Genomic DNA, 20,307 nt, shown 5'->3' on the forward strand with positions numbered 1-20,307 from the left:
GCCGGGCGGGGGGGGGGGGGGGGGGGGGAAATCCTAAAATATTTGAATGTAAAGGACCTGTGAGAATACATGTGTTCCAAGAAGTCAGTGACAGCCAGAGGGGCACAGTTCCCCCAGAGATGTGAAGAAGGGAACTACAGAAAGACAACAAAAATATCACTGTCCCCATTCAACTGAGTGGTTTTTTCCAAAGTCGGTCCTGCCTCAAGCATCAGCTCCTGCCACTTGTTCATTTCAGTCACATACAAACTCTAAGACTAAACAAATTCAGAGGTGGACAACTATCTGTGAACCAAGGTTAGACACTACATTGCAATCGAAGTGAAGACACCTCTAACACTTTCTGGAAACTGGGTTTTTATTTAAAATAATTCAATTTTTTATAAAACACATTTCAATTATAGTCAATCCATCATTTCTCAATTAGTCGGGGACAACAACAAAGAATTCCTAAGGATTGAGCTGGTTAGTAGCTTCGTGGTAGCTCTGTTTAAAACATCAGTCAGTTAAAAGCCAGTTTAAACCAGCCTCTCAATCTGACAACACAGAAAGAGTTCTGAGAAGCATTCCTACGCTCTGCCAACATTGTCTACACTGTCATCACCAAAGGCTTCTGCTTCTGACAGCTTAATAGCTACATTAGGGATGATGAGTTCCTTAAGAACCCAGGAACACAGAACAGGCTCAGGTGATTTTTGTATAAACTGATCCATTCAGATGGGCATTTCAGTGTAGATTTAGCAAAAGCATAAGACCTCTTAGAGATCAACTTTAAAAACTCACCACTATCAACTTCTAAATATATGGAGATCCCAAGCCTTCAGAGGCATCCCTTAATTTGTTGACAAACATCAGAATACCAAGGCAGATCTGTAGCTAAATTATGCTACCTGAAAGAAAGGGAATCAACTTCATAAATGGGGGTATCAAGGATAGGGTTAAATGGGGAGCGAAGAATATGGAATCTAAGAACCAACCCATCCCTCCACACACACAATTCACAGTAGCTAAAACCAACTGAAAGGAATGAAGCAAAGGTCCTTCTTGAACCAACTAATGTTGAAAGTTAAAGACTACAGGGGCATTACTAACTTAGCTGATGTGCACAGCAGGCAGGGAGGCAAAAACCAAGAATCCAGAAGGAGTAAGAATCAGAGGCCATGCCTCTCCCACTTACCCGCTCCTTGTAATAGAAGGAGCTGATGGAGACCTGCTCTTTCTCACTGCGAGTGGGGCTCCCGCTGTACAAACGAAGATTCCCAGGGGCCTCTGTGCGGATCTTCATTGGTGCTATCAAGCCAGTATGGTAAGCAGACAAGGCTGACAGAGACCTGTAGTTGAAAACAGGATTATCCATACTGGCCTCAGCCTTTTGGCTATCCATACTGGCCTCAGCCTATTTATTTCAATTCTGAAAACAGAATTATTCATACTGGCCTCAGCCTATTTATTCCCAAATACTGTCGCTCTTAAGCACAGTATTGATCATGAAACCAAGGGGGAAAGATGGGTAAAATGGGGAAAAAAAGGAAACTCAACAAAAAGAACACAACAGAACTTACAGAACTGAAAAATGCTTTGTCTCCAAAAGCAAAGACTACTTCTGTGACTGTATACATAGAAAATTCAAAGGAATCTACAAACTATTAGAATAAGTGAATTTAGATACAAGGCCAATATATAAAAACCTACTGTACTTCTATACATTAGAAACAAACATTTAGAAATAAATACTTTAAGAATTTCATTTACAAAAGAATAAAATACCTAGAAACAAATTTAATTTTAAAATGTGCATTGAAAATATAAAATATTGCTGAGAAACCAGAGAAGTATCATGTTAGTGATCAGAATATTCCATCTTACTGTCCAGATGTCAGTTTTCTCCAAACTGATCTACAGAGTTGACACATTTCCAATCAAAATATGAATAGACTTTTTTCTTGTAGAAACCAATTAGCCATTTCATATTTGTACAGGAATGTAAAAGACCTAGCCAATAGCCAACATAATCCTGAAAAAGAGTAATAAAACTGGAAGACTTACCCTAGCACATTTGAGGACTTACTACATAAGAGCTACATTAAGAGTATAGTGTTGGCTTGCACCTACATGGATGGAACTAGAGGGTATCAGGCTAAGCAAAATTAGTCAGAGAAAGACAAATACCATTATGACTTCACTCATAAGAGGACTTTAAGATACAAAACAGATGAACATAAGGGAAGGGAAGCAAAAATAATATAAAAACAGGGAGGGGGACAAAAACATAAAACACTCTTAAATATGGAGAACAAACAGAGGGTTATGGAGGGGTTGTGGGAGGGGGGATGGGCTAAATGGGTAAGGGGCATTAAGGAATCTACTCTTGAAATCATTGTTGCACTATATGCTAACTAACTTGGATGTAAATTTTTTTAAAAAAATTTTAAAGTATAGTATTGGCATAAAGAGAAACCAATAGAGCAAAGGAAAAAAAGCAGACTCTAGAATTAGACCCACAAACACATTCAATTGATTTTCAATAATGGTATCAATGTAATTTTTTTTTAATCAATGCAAATTCAATAAGGAAAGTCAAAATTTTTCCATAAGCGGTGCTGGAACAATAACTATCTATTTCTACTGAAAAAGCAAACTTTGACCCCTACCTCATGTCATACACACAAAAAATTAATTTGAGATTGACTACAGACCTTAAAAAAGGAATCTAAAACTACAAACTTTTAAAAGAAAAGAGAAGACTATTTTGTAACCTTGGGGTAGGCAATGATTTCTTTTTCTAGAACACGAAAGCACTAAACATAAAAATTTTAAAGTGATAGGTTAGATTTTTATCAAAATTAAAACTTGCATTTATCAAAAATCATTAGGGAGAGAGGCAGACAATCACAGATTAAATGTATCTGTACTTCCAGCAAACTAAGAATAAACTAGAATAAAGAACTACCACAAATAATTAATAAGAAACCTAGTTCTAAAAAAGTGGGCAAAATACTTGAACAGGCACATCACAACAGAATATACTCAAATGATCAAAGAACACAAAAAAGCTGCCCAACATCACCAGTCATCACAATGAGATACCACACACCAGCCACAATGATTAAAGTTGAAAAGATTGAAAATATCAAATTTTGGCAAGAATGTGGAGCCACCGTAATTCTGGAACACCGCTGGTAAGAGTGTAAAATGACACAACCACTGGGGACAGACTTTTTGGCAATGCTTAAAAAAAAAAAAAGTCAAACATACGCCTGACCTATGACCCAGGGATTATGCCCCTTAGGCAGAGAAGTTAATATACACATCCATAAAAAGACTTACATGTGTAGGTCTACTCATAATAGCTCCAAACTGGAAATAATCCAAATATCCCTCAAGAGGAGAACGATAAATTGTATTATTTTCATACAATGGATGTGGATCAAATTCAAAAACATTAAGTGAGTAAAACAGGTGAGGCACAAAACAGCGCATGCGGCATGATGTGCTACTCAAAGCTCAAGCACAGGCAAAACTGCAGCTACAATGAAGGAAGTTGGAAGACCGGTTTCCTCTGGGGGAAGACAGAGAAAACTCCTGCTCTGCATCTTGGTCCAGGTGCTGGTCATTAAGGTACACCCTTGACAGGGGCGCCTGGGTGGCTTAGTCGGTTAAGCGTCCGACTTTCGCTTAGGTCATGATCTCTCGGTTCGTGGGTTCAAGCCCCGCGTCGGGCTCTGTGCTGACTGCCAGCTCAGAGCCTGGAGCCTGTTTCAGTCTGTGACTCCCTCTCTCTCTGACCCTCCCCTGCTCACGCTGTCTCTCTCTCTCTCTCCTAGAAATAAATAAAACATTAAAAAAAAAAGTACACCCTTGACATTTGTGTACTGTGAACTAGACCTCACAAAAATACTGTTAGTGTGAAAACCGTTCTAAAAGGAACATTTTTCCCTCTGATACAAAGTCCAGATACACATAGTATTGTTTCCCTTTGAGAGTAGGTGCTTGTTTTCTGGTTCAGTCTTTCAAACAAAGGAACCCAAAGTAATTGCACAGGGTATCTGACACTTAACTCCCCAGGCCTGTGCAGCCAAGGTCGTATCTGCGCGGGTGACTGCAGACACACCCGGGACAGCAGTAGTGCCTCCTCATGCACTTGGTTCAATCTCCTTTCTCTCCTGGATGTATGCTAACTGTGTTTCATTCAATACATCCAGGTGTTTGCAGTGGGAGGGCTTCCACGTTATCCTAGTCACCCCACGGCAGAAGCAGAAGTCCATCGTAAGTACCTTATAATATTTAAGTTAAAAAAACCAGTGGTATGGGGAAGAGGTTGTGCATGTGTGGGGACAGGATGAGAACTCTCTATACCCTCCACTCAGTTTTGCTACATACTTAAAACTGCTCTAAAACATGAAGTTTATTAAGGAAAAAAAACCCTTTCTAATGTGATCCAGCAATTCCGCTCATAGGTATACCCAGGAGAAAAATGAAAATCCGTGTCCACACAAAGACTTGTATACGAGTGCTTAGAGCGGCATCATATGTAATAGCCCAAAAGTGGAAATAACCCAAATGTCCACAGACTGATGAATAAATAAATAAAATGTGGCACATGCATATGATAGAATATTATCTGACATTAAAAACAATGAAGTACTGGGGTGCCTGGGTGGCTCAATCAGTTGAGCATCTGACTCTTGATTTCAGTTCAGGTCATGATCTCACAGTTTGAGAGATTGAGTCCCTTGTTGGGCTCTGAGCTGAGCATGGAAGTCTGCTTAAGATTCTCTCTCTCCCTCTGCCTCTCTCCTCTGCTTGCACATTTTTTCTCTCTCTAAAAAAAAAAAAAGATAACAACCATGCTACAGCATGTATGAGCCTTGAAAACATTACACTAAAAAAAAAGAAGAAAAAAAATTACACTAAGTGAGGGGTGCCTCAGTGGCTCAGTTGAGCATCTGACTTCAGCTCAGGTCATGATTTCATGGTTTATGAGTGTGAGGCCTGCATCAGGCTCTGTGCTGACAGCTCAGAGCCTGCAGCCTACTTCAGATTCTGTGTCTCCCTCTCTCTCTGCCATCCCCTGCTCACACTCTGTTTCTCTCTCATCTCAAAAATAAATACACATTTTTTTAAAAATAAAAAAAAAACATTACACTAAGTGAAAGAAGCCAGTCACGAGGCATCTGGGTGGCTCAGTCGGTTAAGCGTCCAATTTCAGCTCAGGTCATGATCTCACAGTTCGTGGGTTCGAGCCCCGCATCAGGCTCTACTCTGACAGCCAGCTCAGAGCCTGGAGCCTGTGTCAGATTCTGTGTCTCCCTCTCTCTCTGCCCCTCCCCTGCTCATGCTCTGTCTCTCTCTGTTTCAAAAATAAATTAAAAAACTATAAAAAAAAAATTTTAAAAAGAAGCCAGTCACAAAGGACCACATAATTTTCTGATACTATTTCTATAAAATGCCCAGAACAGGCAAAATGATTGACAGAAAGCAGATTCGTGTTTGCCTAATACTGGAAGAAAGGGGGACTTGGGAGTGTTGACACCTAGGGGATGCAGTTTCTTTTAGGGGTAATTAAAATGTTCTAGAATTGACTATAGTGATGGCTACACATATCTGTGAATATACAACAAACCACTGAATTATATACTTTAAATGGTTCAACTGTATACTATGTGAACTATATTTCAATAAAACAGTGAAAACTTAAACAAACAGTAGTGCTAGGAAACACAAGAGCAACATGCCAGGCAGTGTTCTAAATGCTTCACAGGGATTAACTCATTTGATCTTCCCAGTAGCCAAAGTAGGTAGATGCCATATGATCCCCAAGTTATTGGTGAGGAAACTCAAGGACGGTTTAGATAACTTCCATAAGGTATAGAACAGCAGGGCCAAGATTTGGAGCCGGTGGTTTGGCTCCGAAGTCCACATCCCCATGTGCTACCTTAGATTGCCTCTTAAAAACAAAACAAAACAAAACAAAACAAAACGAACAAAAAACGGACACACAGAAAAATAATGGAGACCAGACAGGAAGCACGTTAAATGCCTAACGATGACTCCCCACGGGAAATCAGAGCTTTCAAATCTTAATTTAAAACTTTCATAACGTTGGAGTTTTCCCAACCACTGAATGTAGTTTATAAAAATTTAACATGTTTTGGCAATGGTAGAAATGGCATACTAGTGTTGTGAAACTAGAGATGACCTTTGTTGTTATTTTTCTGTTGTTATTTAATGTTCAAATAATACTTTAGCAATAGGGGAAAAGCACAGTAAAAAAAAGGAATTTGCCTTGTTTTGACAACAGCTTTAATCAAACTTCTTCCAGTGGTTAGGCAGTAATCTGACAGTACAAATTTCAGCTGAGGGGCAATTTAATGAACCTGATCTTTCTCGGATGAATCTTTTAATGGGTTTTACTGAAGAACTAACACACACTGTCCCAAGACCAACGCAGCGATCATTCCCAGATGTGTGGCCACTTTGGGCTCTATGAATGTAGCTTATATCTGCATCAGGCTCACCTCGGAGTCGGTTCTGTCGGAGACACTGCTCGATGCATCGTCATAGGCCGTGTGAAATACACCAGATACCCTGACAAAGGAGACACCACATGTGCACATCAAGGTCAATGAGTTGCACGTGGGAAATCCTAAGGCAGCACCAGTCAGTCCTGACTACGGCCATACTTTAACAAGGACAAAGGTCAGGTACTTTCTATTTCTTTGCTAGGGGGCCTGTCCTGTATTGAGAATCAGGGATCTGAGTAAGACTCCAATTCATGCTCATCAGAATGAGAAAAATTGAAACCACAATTCAGTCAAACGTTCTCAGGATATGCCCACAGAAGCCAATTCGGCATCACACCATTTATCACTACCACAGTCTTTTGAGTTACCAGTTAACAAAAGCAAAGAAAAATTTTCTGATTTTTCTGAGATTTCTTTATAGACCACAGGACATTCTGAGCTTCTCACTCTCAAAATCTAGAATCAGAGAACCCAAAGAAAGACCAACCTGCTCCACAGAACCTGGCCCCCGAGGTCCTAGGGAAGGGAATGTTGGCATCCTGGTATGACCCATAGGCAGTGGTCACCCGGGCAAACGTTGGTAAGGGCGGAGTGACGGAGTTTGGGAGCGCAAAGGGGTTGCTGGAAGTGCTGTCTTCTTGGTTCTGAAATTTAAAAATTAACAGACTAGGGGCGCCCAGGTGGCTCAGTAGGTAAAGCACCCGACTCTTGGTCTCAGCTCAGGTCATGATCTCACAGTTTAGGAGTTCAAGCCCCATATCAGAGTGCAGAGCCTGCTTGGGATTCCCTCTCTCTATGCCCATCCCCCCTCAAAATAAATAAATAAACTTAAAAAATATTTTAACAGACTAAAAACCACAGGTTGTCTTAAAGCTGACTTACAAAATAGGGATACATTACTTTGGGGAGGAAGAAATAGAACAAAACACCAAAGCACAGGTCAGTACAAGAATCCCACCACAAAAGACTCAAGGCAGGAGACGAGCTGGCGCAGGCAGGGCTCCAAACAACTCTGGTTGCGCTTCACTTTTTGCAGCGAAGTGTCTTTCAGGATCTAGAAAAGGCACGAAACACAGTCAAGAATAGCAACCTTCTTTCTCCTGATTCACCTTTATTCTTCAAAGCAGTGGGAAGCCGTGAAGATGCAGGGAAACCGCAGCCCGGCCGTGCCTGAGGCTTCCGACGCAGCAACCTACTTTCCACCTGCTCTAGAGGCGTTTCTGCGCTCTCTTCGAGAAACCCTGTCCTCAGCCAGGGCGCGCACACAAGTCTCCACTGTGATTTCTACTCCTGTCCTGTCCTCCTAGCTTGACCCCGGTACCCCCAGGAAAATCTCAGTACCTTCCAAGTAACACTCAATACAAGCCAGGGGGAGGAGATTTCAACCTGGTGGAAATTACACTGTTTTTGTTTTTTGTTTTCTGCTTCTCTAAAAATATAAATCCTAACATTTTAAGGCACATGCTGGAGACATAAACTGACATACCCATGCTGAAAACAGGCTGTCCCATAAGGAAGTCATTACCCACCTGGGGCTACAGGGCATGGGAAGTGAGGAGAGTCTGAACCAAGAGGTTCTGGGAGCGTACAATTCACACCAAGTGTTGAAGACTTAGTACAAGAATGGAAAGTGTCTCAACAATTGTTATATGGATTACATGTTGATATAATAACACTTTGCATGTACTGGATTAAGTAAAAATATTATTGAAATTAATTTACCTGGTACTTTGAATTGTTTTTAGTGTGGTTACTAGAAAATTTTAAATTACATGTAGCCTACATTATGTTTCTGTCAGACAGTACTGAATTAGACTTTTAAAGACACTTCCTAATCCTATCATTTTTATATCCATGGAAAATCTATCTTTTTTGCATGTGCAAATAGAGAATGAAATACTCAAATTCCAAGTAAAGAAAAACAAAAAAACCCAGACTCTTAACTACAGAGAACAAATAGATGGTTACCAGAGGGGAGGTAGGTGGGAGATGAGCAAAAGAGGTGATGGGGATTAAGACTGCACTTATTGTGATGAGCGCTGATGATGTATAGAATTGTTGAATCATTATACTGTACAACTGAAACTACTATAACACTGTGTGTTAATTATATTTGGATAAAAAAAAATTCCAAACACAAAATGGTACCTATACCAGAAAGCCAAAGTAACATTTGAGAGATCTTTACACCGCTTGAAAAATTTCTTGGCTACGTATCTCACTCCAAGATAGGTCAAATGTGTATGATACAAACTAGGCAAAAGGTGAACAGCATTTGGGTCAACTTGGCTGGTCGGGACTTTTCAGTTACTTCATGCATGCCACTGCTCACACTAAAAAAGTGTAGCATCCCCAGCTCATGGGCTTTTTGAATGGGGACTCTGCCTCATGAGCTCCCATGAACTGACGGAGCAAGTTTCTAAGCCTGCAGGCATGAAGAGCAGACACCACGCCATCCCCTCATTTCGGGCACCGCCATCCCTTCAGACACCTCACATGTTCAGCGAGCCAGCTGCACTCCGGGAGGACACCACCTCCTCTCACAGAATGAACTTTTTTAGAGACCTCACATTTTGTGATTATAAAATATCTCTTAGCTTCAGAATACATCTTGCCTACTGTGTCCAGATAAATGAAAATGTATTGCAGGGCTCTTAACCCGGGATTAATGCATAGCTTTAACGAGATCTACAAGCAGATGACAGGCAATTATGGAACTGCATACTCTTCACGTGCAGTATTTCTGAAGTTATATACCACATTTGTGCAAATTTTTCTGCATAGGTTTCATTAGATGTTCAAAGTGGGGTCATGACCAAAAAAGATTGAGAACCACCGCTCTACTGTGTTCTACACACAGTGAACGGCAAATGTTAACACAGTGGCGCAGAAGGACAGATAACTTTCACATCTCTTTCACATCTCTATCAGAGTTTTCACTCGACACTACTCAACTCAGACACGGACGCTCGTGGACAGAGGTTTCCTCTTACGACACAAGGAAATTTACGAATAGACTCCCACCTTCAGCAGCTTGGCTTTCATCGTGGACGTGATGGTGGTGGGGTTGATAAACTGGAAGGAAGGGGCGGCATTGTTGGGGTACTGCGCGGGGAACTTGACCAGCATCTTGACACGGTGGCCACTGCAGTGCACGGATACCGTGCAGCTCCTGTCCGCCGCGTCCATCTGCAGGGGACAAGGGACAACCGCTTGGGAGGTGGACCACCGAGCATTTTCAGATGCAAATGAATTTAAACAAGCTAACTGCAAGCTCAAGGTTCCTGGTACCTGGGTGGAGGGGGATTCCCCAGAGACAAGTGAATCTGGAAGATTCAGACAACCCGTGTTCAAGACAGATGTTTCATTTTAGCACAGATTTAATAAGTTCAAAGTATTTTGACTTAAAAAAGCTTTGACCTAAAACTGTGAGGTAGACTGGAACTTGTTATATTTATTTTGAGATGAGAAGAGAAAGCACGAAGAATGGAAATATCTGACTCAAGTTCAAAAGTACTCCTGGGAAAATCCAAAGAGACAGAAGGTTGATTAGTAGGCACCAGGGGCTGGGGGGAGAAGGCAATGGGAAGTGACTGCTAATAGATAGAGGACTTTTTATGGACGATGACAATGCTTTGGAATTAGGGGTGATGGCTGCATAACTGTGACTGAGTTTTACAACCACCAAATTGTAAACTTTAGAAGGGTAAATTTTATGGTATGTGAATTTTATCTCAATACTTTTAAAAAAGCACTCCTGGAAAAGGAATCAAGATCTCCTTCTTAAACTAGACTCACTTGGCTATCCACACTCTTCTCAGCTGTTCTCAACAAAGAGGGTATGATCTGAATTGATACAGATAACCAATTAATCAGAGGATCCTTTCTCTCTCTTGATTTCCTGTGTGGCCAACCAGGGAAGGCAGCTGGGGTAGGCGAAAACAGGCACACATGTGGGAAACATGGGGACAGATACCAAATACTCTCTCTTCCACCAAATAGCTGCTGACTTCGGACAAGTCATAACATCTCTTGGTGTATTTCCTCTTCTCTTAAGTGGCAGTAAAAGCACGTGTTGCAGAGCTGTTTTATTTATTTTGTTTATTTATTTTTGAGAGAGAGAGAGAGAGCACGAGGGGGCAGGGCAGAGAGAGGGGGAAACAGAGGGCCCTAAGTGGGCTCCATGCTGATAGAAGAGAGCCCGGTGCGGGGCTCACACTCACAAACCATGAGATCATGACCTGAACCGAAGTCAGACGCTTAACTGACTGAGCCACCCAGGTGCCGCTGCAGTTGTTGTTTTTTTGTTTTTTAAAATTTTTTCATGTTTATTTATTTTTCAGAGAGAGAGAGACAGAGCACAGGCAGGGAAGAGGCAGAGAGAGAGGGAAACACCCCCAGCTCTACGCTGTCAGCATAGAGCCTGACGCAGAGGTCCAACTCGTGTGCCAGGAGATCATGACCTGAGCTGAAGTTGGACGCTTAACCAACTGAGCCACCCAGGCGCCCCCTGCAGAGTTGGTTTTAAAAGCCAAAGAAGATAAGTATGTACACACACAGACATATTCATGCCTACGGTTTGCTGAATCTGGGCAAAAGAGAAACAAATGAGGCTTCAAAACTCCTTTGCAGGGGCACCTGGATGGCTCAGCTGGTTACATGCCCAACTCTTGATTTTGGTTCAGGTCATGATCTCACAGTTCATGAGGTTGAGCCCTGTACTGGGCTATGCTCACATCGCAGACCCCACTTGAGATTTTCTCCCTCTCTCTCTGCCCCTCCCCCACTCCTGTATGCTCACGTGCTCTCTCTCTCTCTCTCTCTCAAAATAATTAAAAACACACCTCCCTCACAGACAATTCTCTGAAGGAAAGCATTATCAATACTCACCCAGAATGAAAAGAGTACATCTTTCTGTGTTAAATTGACAAAGAGGTGTGAAGATCTCACTGGGAATTGAAGTCATGAAAGAAATGACCAGCTTTAAGGGAAGGTAGTAAAGCAGAGCACAAAGAACCTCGGGGAGGCAGGAGGTGCAGCTCCAAACTCAGCTCTGGCACTACCTACGCCTGGAGCCTTGGCTACCTCACTGAGCCCTCCTGGACCTAAGTATCTTCACACATGGTTAAATAAGGTGTTGGAGCATCTAAGAGGATTTCAGGACACGTGAACATCAGTTTATTCCTTGGTTCAGCTTATGAGAAAATAATACGGTAAGAATGTAATTGACATTGTAAGACATCTATTTCCTTAGAGAATCTAGAAAATAAAGCAGCAAGCAGAAAGGCTCGCCTGTTAGAGCAGCAGAGCCATCTGTAGCCACCGTCCCCGTTCCCACAAACTGCCATCCACAAGCATGAGCCCATTCATTAGACTAGTTACCTCCACGTTGACATTCCGGATCTGCACATTGATCAGGGAGAACTCCTGCTGCAGAGTCTGAGGCAGTCCCAGCTGATCTGACTTCTTCTCCTCCAGGATACTGCTCAGGGGGTCTTCCTTTAAGACTAGCAGGAGAGAGAGGGTCTCCAGTTGCTGGAAAACACTTTTTTGAAAATAAGTCAGACAGCAGTTCTGGGGTATCCACCAGAACTGAACTGCACAGAGGGGCACCTCACCTAAAACATCAGTTTGACCAGTTACCTTCCTCCTCCCCATGGCCTGAGTTGTGCTGGTGATCCGCATCCTGAGTGTGAAGGGTCTTCTCTGGTTCCGGCAGAAGAGAAATGCTCTCAATGAACTCATCAACACCATCTAATATGTCATTTGCACAAAGCTGCAATGAAAGGTAAAAGATCTAGGTCTCTGGAATCAGTGGAAATGATGATCGTGTCTGGTTCTGACTTAAAAATGGGAATCACGAAGTTTAAAAGATGTCAGCCCAAAACTGATACAATCAAAATAGGTTTTACCCACCAGCATCTCCCCCTCGTTAAATGCATAGGGGAACAGACTCTATTATCTACCTGGAAATGTTTCATCCTGTTCGTAGTTTATGCAAGCCTCAGAAAACATTATTTTAAATTCCAAGCCTTTGTGGAGTTATTCAGCTAACCCAAGGCCAAAAAATGAATAGATGGTTCATTCTGGAGAAAACGTATTTGAAAGACTGTAAGGTGATGATACTTGACCAAAATGCTCAAGAGTGGCTTCGTACTAAGCAATGTTGCACATTTTCAAAAATTTTATTTACTTGTTTGTTTTTAAGTAATGTCTACATCCAACATGGGGCTTAAACTCACAACCCTGAGTTGTATGTTCTCATTGCCAGGTTTCGGCACCAAAAAAAAAACAAAAACCAAAAAAATCAAACACGAAACCCACACACAAAAAACAAAAAACCAAAAAGAGTCATATGCTCTACAGACAGAGCCAGACAGGCACTCCACAGAGTCGTAAACTTTACCCAGCACCTTCTATCCATCCTACATGGAGTCCTGTGGGGGAGGCAATACAAGGGAGGCGTGGCTCCTGCCTTTAAGGAGTGTGGACAATGAACGAAAGAACCACGTTGAGGTGGAACACAGCAAGAGGCCACGGTAGCAGTCACATCAGGTACCTCTGTGGTTCATGTAAGAAACAGAACTTATGGGGCAAACACTGAAAAAGGCTTCACAGAACAGGTGCCGCTGACGGATCTAAAGGGCTCAGAACACTGCGGAGTAGAAGTAAGGTTAGACTTTCTAGCTCATTTAGAAGAAGAGAAAGAAATTAAGCCCACAGGCAATTTGTTCAGTAGGCTATCTACACTCTCAAACTGGGACAAGAGAAAAGGCAGTTGGAGACTTTTCACACTTAGAAGCACCACATACTGAAGCTGGCTCCTGGAGACCTCAAAGCCTCAGTGGGGCCTCTGAGAGCCACGTGGCCAGCCAGCAAGCATTCTTAAATGTCCATCATGTACCTCTAACTTCCACAAGTACGAACTCTTGGGTTTGTTTTTTAAGGTTTCTAGTGTACCCACTTACATTCTTCCACAACAGCACTGAATACATACCCTCTGCATCTGGGAATCCACCCGCCACATTCTCAAGGTCTGATCCCGTGACCACGTGACCAGCTGGTAGTCCTTGGACCCTAGAAATCACCAAATAAGAATCCTGGAATTTTGGGGGAGTGGAGGTGGAGGTGGGGATTCAATATCAATTTTGCTACAAGTTGCAATGGAGTGAGACTCCTTCCTTCAGTCAGCCACCCATCCATTCAATACATACTTACTGACCAGTGCCTATACGCCAGGCACCAGTTCTAGATACTAGGGCAACAGCGTGCATACAGCAATCTCTATCTTTACAGATGTCACAGTCCAGTGCTGGCAATAGACAAACAGATAAATATGTGATAAAATGTCTGGCAGTGATAGTGCTCTTAAAAAAAAAAGGGTAAGACAACTGCCGGCGGAGCTATTTTTAGACAGAGCTCCCTGAGGAAGTCGCACTTGAGCAGAAACTTAAATGAAGTGAAATAATAACTGGCAGGTGAGCAGGTGAAAAGGGATGCTGGGATTTAACGTCACACTGAACTTTCACCTCCACAAATGTTCCTCCTTTTATACACTCCAGAGGAGCTGAGAGTGAATATTTTTGTGAAATGAATTGCTTTAAATGCATAACGACACCTTACTGTTTGAAAAGAACTTTTTGGCAAAGAGATGCATCTCTTCATAAAATGGATAATATTTTCACATATTAGGTCTGGTCAAAGGGAAATTATTCTAAAAAGGTTTGGGGAGCTTTATGAAAGATCAGGGCATTTCGGAGTAATTAGAGAGCAGTCCTTAGAGAGCATTTAGAAGAGTTTAGAATTTTTATTTCATCCAATTCCCTCATTTTGCAGATGGGAAAATGGAGGCACCAGAGAACATGCTCTGTCCAAGCTAAAAGGGTGGGTGAGGCGCAAAAATTCCTTCTCTGGGTCACTGCCTTCAATCAGGCCTTCGTTCCTCAACGTGTTAGCATATCTCCGCGTGGGCCTCACAGGACACAGTTCTTCTGAATGACTGCCTGCCAGGAGGCCCCCCGTACACACTCCTGTTCATGTCAGCCACGGTCTGTCTCCACATCGAACTTCTTTTCATCATGTCCCTGATGAAGGAAAGTTATACCTGATTCCATTCTAAACACAACTCCTCCCCCATTCCCTCCTACCCCCACATGGCCCTGGCTTTCCCACGCCCTCCCGTTCTTGCACTTTCTCCTTGCCCTCAGACAGAGAGGGTGGCAGCTCTAACATCAACTCAGTCTGCTCCTTGCCTTTGAAGGCAACTTCATTCACGAATCCAGTTCCTGCTGCCTCTGTTCATGCTGCCTGGTGGTCTGGCTTCTATCCTCAATCCACTTTTGGGACTCCTCTCTTAATGATCATATAGCTCCTATCTGTACCACTAAGTGCTTTTCTCTTATTCTGCACGTCGATCCTTCAGCGACACCTAAAACCAGTGACTGCCGCTTCCTTCATGAAGCATCCTCGTCCCCCGGCCACAACATCCTGCTTCTCTTCCTACCTCTGTAAGAGCTTCTGCACCGCACTGAAAACCACAATCAAACTGGGAAAAATTGAATAGGAAGACACAGCAGTAAAAATAAAATGGAGCAGCATTAGGTTGAAAAAGAAGTAAAACACAAGACTACACACAGGATAATTACATTTATAAAAGGTTCAACAAGCAAACTGAAACTATTTCAAGGGATGCACTAATGGGTGGCAAACCTCTAAAAATAATCACTCTCACAAGTGTTAGGACAGCATATCCTTCTGGGGAAGCGAGGGGCTGTGATCAAGAAGCTCCTGGGGTTCTAGCAATGTTCTCTTTCTAGACCTTGCTGGTAGTTACAGACATTTTCACTTCATAATTTGTTAGAATGCACATGTTTTATGCAATTTTCTAGACAGATGATATACTTTAGAATAAAAAGGAATTTGAAAAACAACATCTGTAACTTGTACTCAAAATCTTGTTACCAACTAGACGGTCCCAATTTACACAATTCACCCTGCCGGCTTACAGACAACACAGATAGCTAAAAATGGGTGTCTAAAAACTGAATTTCAATCCAAAACTACAGACCAACCTCTCCCTGCCAGACCATGAGGAAACTACATCTTCTATTTATGATGGCAAAATGCAAGAGAGGAAGTTGAGAGCCAAAGTCACACATGCAAATTAATGGGATAAAAACCAACCAGCCTCATGTTTCTAGAAGCAGGGAGATTTGAGAAATAAAGACGGGAAAACTAAGTGGATGATCAAAAGATCATCCAGATCAGCCTCTCCTGGAAGATGCTGTGAAGTCACAAGCCGGGATTAAGAGGACTGTCCTACTCCCAGGTCTAGCCAGAGACCCTTCCTGGGACTATGGACAGGTCACACCACTCCACTGCCTGCTTTTCCATGTGGAAAGACCAAGAAACCTACTTCTGTTCCATAAAACCTTTAGAGATCAGGACACTAAGATCTCAAGAAAAGAGAGGCTGCCACTGCCTTTGCACGGTGAGCTGGTGGAGAAGTGGAGGCTTCTGACTCCCCTCACACTTGACCTTGCATTAGTGAGGGCTGGCTAGATGGAGCTGCAACAACCATCCACACAGCTCAGTGGCCTAAAGCAAGGACATCCTGTTCCCCCTACACCCCCACCCCGTCAGTGCTCCCAACGGCACAGGTCCAGTTGGAGTTGTGCCAGCTGCCGTGGCAGAAACAGAGAGAGCGTGTAATTGCACAGTGGCTGTTAATGCTTCAACCTAGAAGAGATCGCATCTCTCTGTTCATGTTTCACGACCCAAGCAAGACATTTGGCCAAACCTGTCTTCAGGGAGGTGGGAGACAAAACACCACTGTGTGCTGTGATGAGAACTAGGGTTTTGTGGAGGGCAGTAATGATGATGGCCTCAGTCTCCTTCCTCAACAGGCCAATGCCAGACTTCTGAGGATCCTGGAGTTTTTCAGCCCTAGAGATGATCCAACAGGAGGCCTATCAATCTCTTCCAAACCTCTTCCACACAGGTGAGAGAGGACACCGAACGGAAGAGAAGAGGAAACCACGGCCGTATACCCCTTTACCCATCTACCATGAAAGGTGGCAGTCCGCCTGACTCTCTCGTTCCTAAAGCCCAGCCCCAAGGTGTCAGCATCCTCCACGCTGGGCCACACGGCCAACCCTGGCCAGAGATGCTATGGGACACAGCTCAGGAGGAAATGAGGCTCCCACTCACCCTCCTTCTGTTTTCTCCACTGGAACTCCAGCACTACGTCATCGTGACCCACAAAGGTGTGCACTGGGGTGTTCAAGTCAAAGACGTTCCACAAGAGAAGACTGTTTTCCCTCCGCAGCTGGGGAACCATCACAGTCACCAACCCATTGCTGAAAGGCTACGGCAGGAAAGGGAAAAGCAGGCGATTATTCCAGGGAGACTCACCTGAATCTTGAATTGCCAAAGTTGGAATGTTTTCCTAACTAAAATAAAGTACCTGATGGGGGGCTCCCAACTCATCTGGGGAAATTTCTTCCCAAATACCTTAAGTTAACCATCACACCTACTTTTCTTTCACATTTATTTTACTTTCTTTGCGCGGGAAGGACCACAGCCAGTAAAAAATAAAAATAAGCCAAATACTGGGAGAACTTTACATTCTAAAATAAGCAAGTGGTTCTGACTGCTGCACACTAGTACACACTGTTTCGTATCTAGTGCTTCCCCTGATCAAGTGTGCAAGACACACTGGGGTGAACTCCAGAGCAGCAAGCAGAATTCTTGCCATGTGAGCACACGTCCACATGGGACAGCGCCTCACTGGCCCCAATACTGCAGCTCTTTGGAGGAAAACCGTCCAGTTTCAGGACTGACATGTTTTACTCATCAACACCTAATCTGGTAGGTAGCTGAGCGGCCCGTGTGGTAGATAATCAGCCTCTCTTCTTTAAGGAATAAACCATGGTCACCTAAAAGCACATTTATCTTCACTTGCCCTCCAGGCAGCACTCCTGGACTTCTCTGTTTACTTTTTAAAGTAAACGTATTAATCCAGAGAAGTATTTCAACTCATAAGAACAGTGTCTGATTTCTTTTTTTTTTAATTTTTTTTTTTTTTTTTTTTTTTTATTTCTAGGAGAGAGAGAGAGACAGCGTGAGCTTGGGAGGGTCAGAGAGAGAGGGAGTCACAGACTGAAACAGGCTCCAGGCTCCGAGCTGGCAGTTAGCACAAAGCCCGACGCGGGGCTCGAACCCACGAACCGCGAGATCATGACCTAAGCGAAAGTCAGATGCTTAACCGACTAAGCCACCCAGGTGCCCCAGAACAGTGTCTGATTTCTTGACAAGAGTTCCTAGATGCAAAAGCCACTTAATACCTAAATTATCTTCTATGTTCCACAGAGCCTTGGGGTGACAGCCGAATGCAGAAAGGCAGCCTTATTCATTCCTGTGCTCCCTTTCGAGTTGACACTAAGGAAAATATATTATCACTGATCAGCAGCTATCAATGTGGCAATGGAAAAAATTGTGGGAAGGCTGATAACAGCCTACCCCCATGTCTGTAGCCTTTGATGGTTTATAAAGCATTTTCACATACAATTTTTCCATAAGGAAAGGCATATTATGCATGTGCTAAATGCCACTGAATTGCACATCTTAAAATGGTAAATTTTATCACAGTAATAAAAAGGAAGGCCTCATAAAAATTATTATTCACATTCTACAGATTCAAAAGCACCCAGCAGCCTGCCCAAGGCCACGCAAATAGGAAATGGCTCATTGCGACGTTATTCACAATAGCCCAGATATGGAAACATCCTAAGTGTCCAAGAGTGGATGAAAAGATAAAGAAGATGTGTTAGATATAGTCTATGGAATTCTATTCAGCCAGGAGAAAGAAGGAAATCCTGCCATTTGTCACAACATGGGTGGACTTGAGGGCACTATGCTAAGTGAAATAAGTCTGAGAAAGACAAATACTGTGTGATCTCAGTTATATGTGGAATCTAAAAAGGCTGAAGTCACAGAAACAGAGTAAGATGGTGATTACCAAGGGCTGATGGGTGGGGGAAATGGGGAGATGCTGGTCAAACTTCCAGTTAGAAGATGAGTAAGTTCTGGGGAACTAATACACAGCATGGTGACAAAGTTAATACCATATTATACTCTTGACACTTGCTAAGAGAGTAATATTACATGTTCTCAATACAAAAAAGAAGTGCTAATTATGTGATGTGACAGAAGTCTTAGCTAATGCTATAGTACTAATAGTTTTGCAATATATAAGTATATCAAACACCTTAGACAATATGTCAATTGTAGCTCAATATATCTTGGGGGGAAATTAAATGGCATCGCTGGATCCCAAACCCAGGTCTCCAGAATCTAAAGCCAGAATTCTCCCCAACAAAATCCACTGACTGAAAGCCCTTCAATCCTCTGGCTCCCTCTTCCCCCTCCCCCTGCCCTTAGTGACCACCTCTGTGCTACACAGCTTCCAAGGTCATGGTCAGCAACAGACTTTTCCCCAACATTCTAAGCCCAAGTTCTTAAATACACGATAGCTTTTATGCCATCATTACTGCCTTTGCCCCCACCCCTCAACGAAGAGAGAAAGCAAAAACTGCCTCACAAAGAAAATAAAAGAAAATGGCCCTCGTGGCCCCCACCCCACTCTGCCGCGCCTCTGGAACACCAAAATGAAGGTCTCCAGCAGGACGTGGGGTGTCACTCACCGTGTACCTGGCCTTCCAGACAGGCACCTGGCAAGGGAGAATACTGAGGTATTTCCGAGGCTGGCGGTAATCCCAGAACTGGAAGAAAGAAAGCAGGATAATCTGTGAACCAAATGCCATTAAAAAACTCAAAACTGAAATACGCACAGCCTCGCTCTTTGTCCTCAGCGTGTTCCAGGCAGCCCCCTGGCCCGGGACAGTGGCAGAGACACAACGCACCCCCTCCCATTTATAAACATTCCCGGAGGATCTCCGGACTCCACGTGAACCAGCCCCCGGGGGTCAGATCACCATCAGCCTGCCTACTAAACAGCTTTATAACTGAAAGGTAAGAGTGACATGTTTTCACTCGCATCGTGTTTACACCGTGTAAGGGAAGGTAACTACAAACCAGAGCTGATGTACTGACTACTCACCGCATTCTGGAGTTCAGAGCTTTCAGTTCTGTATCCCATTTAATCTTTACAACCAAATAACAGGTGTTATTCATCTTTTTCAAATGTGGAAGCTAAATTACTAAACAGTCTAACTTGCGCAAGGTCACACAGGAAAGAGGTGGCTGTTTGGGCACCAACGCACTCACCTACACCCTCACCCGCTCTGCCGCCACTGAAAGTGCGCAACTTGAGGCCGCGGGACACATGAAGGTGAGCCGGACACACTGTGCCTGAGCCATCTGTGCTTTCCATGACAGGACAACTACACTTAGCTTGAGCATTTGTCATGAAAGCAGGAAATGGCAGCGTGCAAAAGGCAGAAGGACCCAGAGGGAGACTCTGAATTATTCAAGTCCTAAGAACCTATTTTCTTTAAAAAAAATTTTTTTTAATGTTTATTTATTTTTGAGAGAAAGAGGCAGAAGGTAAGTGGAGAAGGGGCACAGAGAGAGGGAGACAAAGAATCTGAAGCAGGGTCCAGGCTCTGAGCTGTCAGCACAGATCCCGACACGGGGCTCAAACTCACAAACAGTGAGATCATGACCTGAGCTGAAGTCAGTCACTTAACCGATGAGCCACCCAGGTGCCCCACTAAGAAATTATTTTAAAAAATAGATGACCCCCTCCTTCTCTGCACCTCCC

At 43.2% G+C, this 20,307-nt stretch overlaps 1 protein-coding gene across 5 annotated transcripts in view; it reads right to left on the reverse strand.

Moving 5' to 3' along the window:
* Positions 1-20,307, reverse strand: part of WDR59 (WD repeat domain 59) — an 84,908-nt gene that overhangs the window by 24,674 nt on the left and 39,927 nt on the right. For 4 of the 5 annotated variants that reach the window (XM_077752794.1, XM_077752793.1, XM_077752792.1 and 1 more), the window contains 10 exons: positions 19,229-19,306; positions 16,734-16,890; positions 13,522-13,601; positions 12,168-12,300; positions 11,907-12,031; positions 9,549-9,713; positions 7,483-7,578; positions 7,012-7,168; positions 6,519-6,588; positions 1,178-1,331 (listed from right to left, as the gene is read on the reverse strand). In XM_077752794.1, the coding sequence (XP_077608920.1) occupies positions 1,178-1,331; positions 6,519-6,588; positions 7,012-7,168; positions 7,483-7,578; positions 9,549-9,713; positions 11,907-12,031; positions 12,168-12,300; positions 13,522-13,601; positions 16,734-16,890; positions 19,229-19,306 (1,215 nt within the window). Of the gene's footprint in view, positions 1-853; positions 891-1,177; positions 1,332-6,518; positions 6,589-7,011; positions 7,169-7,482; positions 7,579-9,548; positions 9,714-11,906; positions 12,032-12,167; positions 12,301-13,521; positions 13,602-16,733; positions 16,891-19,228; positions 19,307-20,307 lie in introns of those variants that run through there. The other variant, XM_077752796.1, reaches the window with a different exon arrangement.

Source organism: Crocuta crocuta, unplaced genomic scaffold (genome assembly GCF_008692635.1).
Source record: "Crocuta crocuta isolate KB4526 unplaced genomic scaffold, BGI_CrCroc_1.0 scaffold727, whole genome shotgun sequence".
Classification (NCBI taxonomy): domain Eukaryota; kingdom Metazoa; phylum Chordata; class Mammalia; order Carnivora; family Hyaenidae; genus Crocuta; species Crocuta crocuta.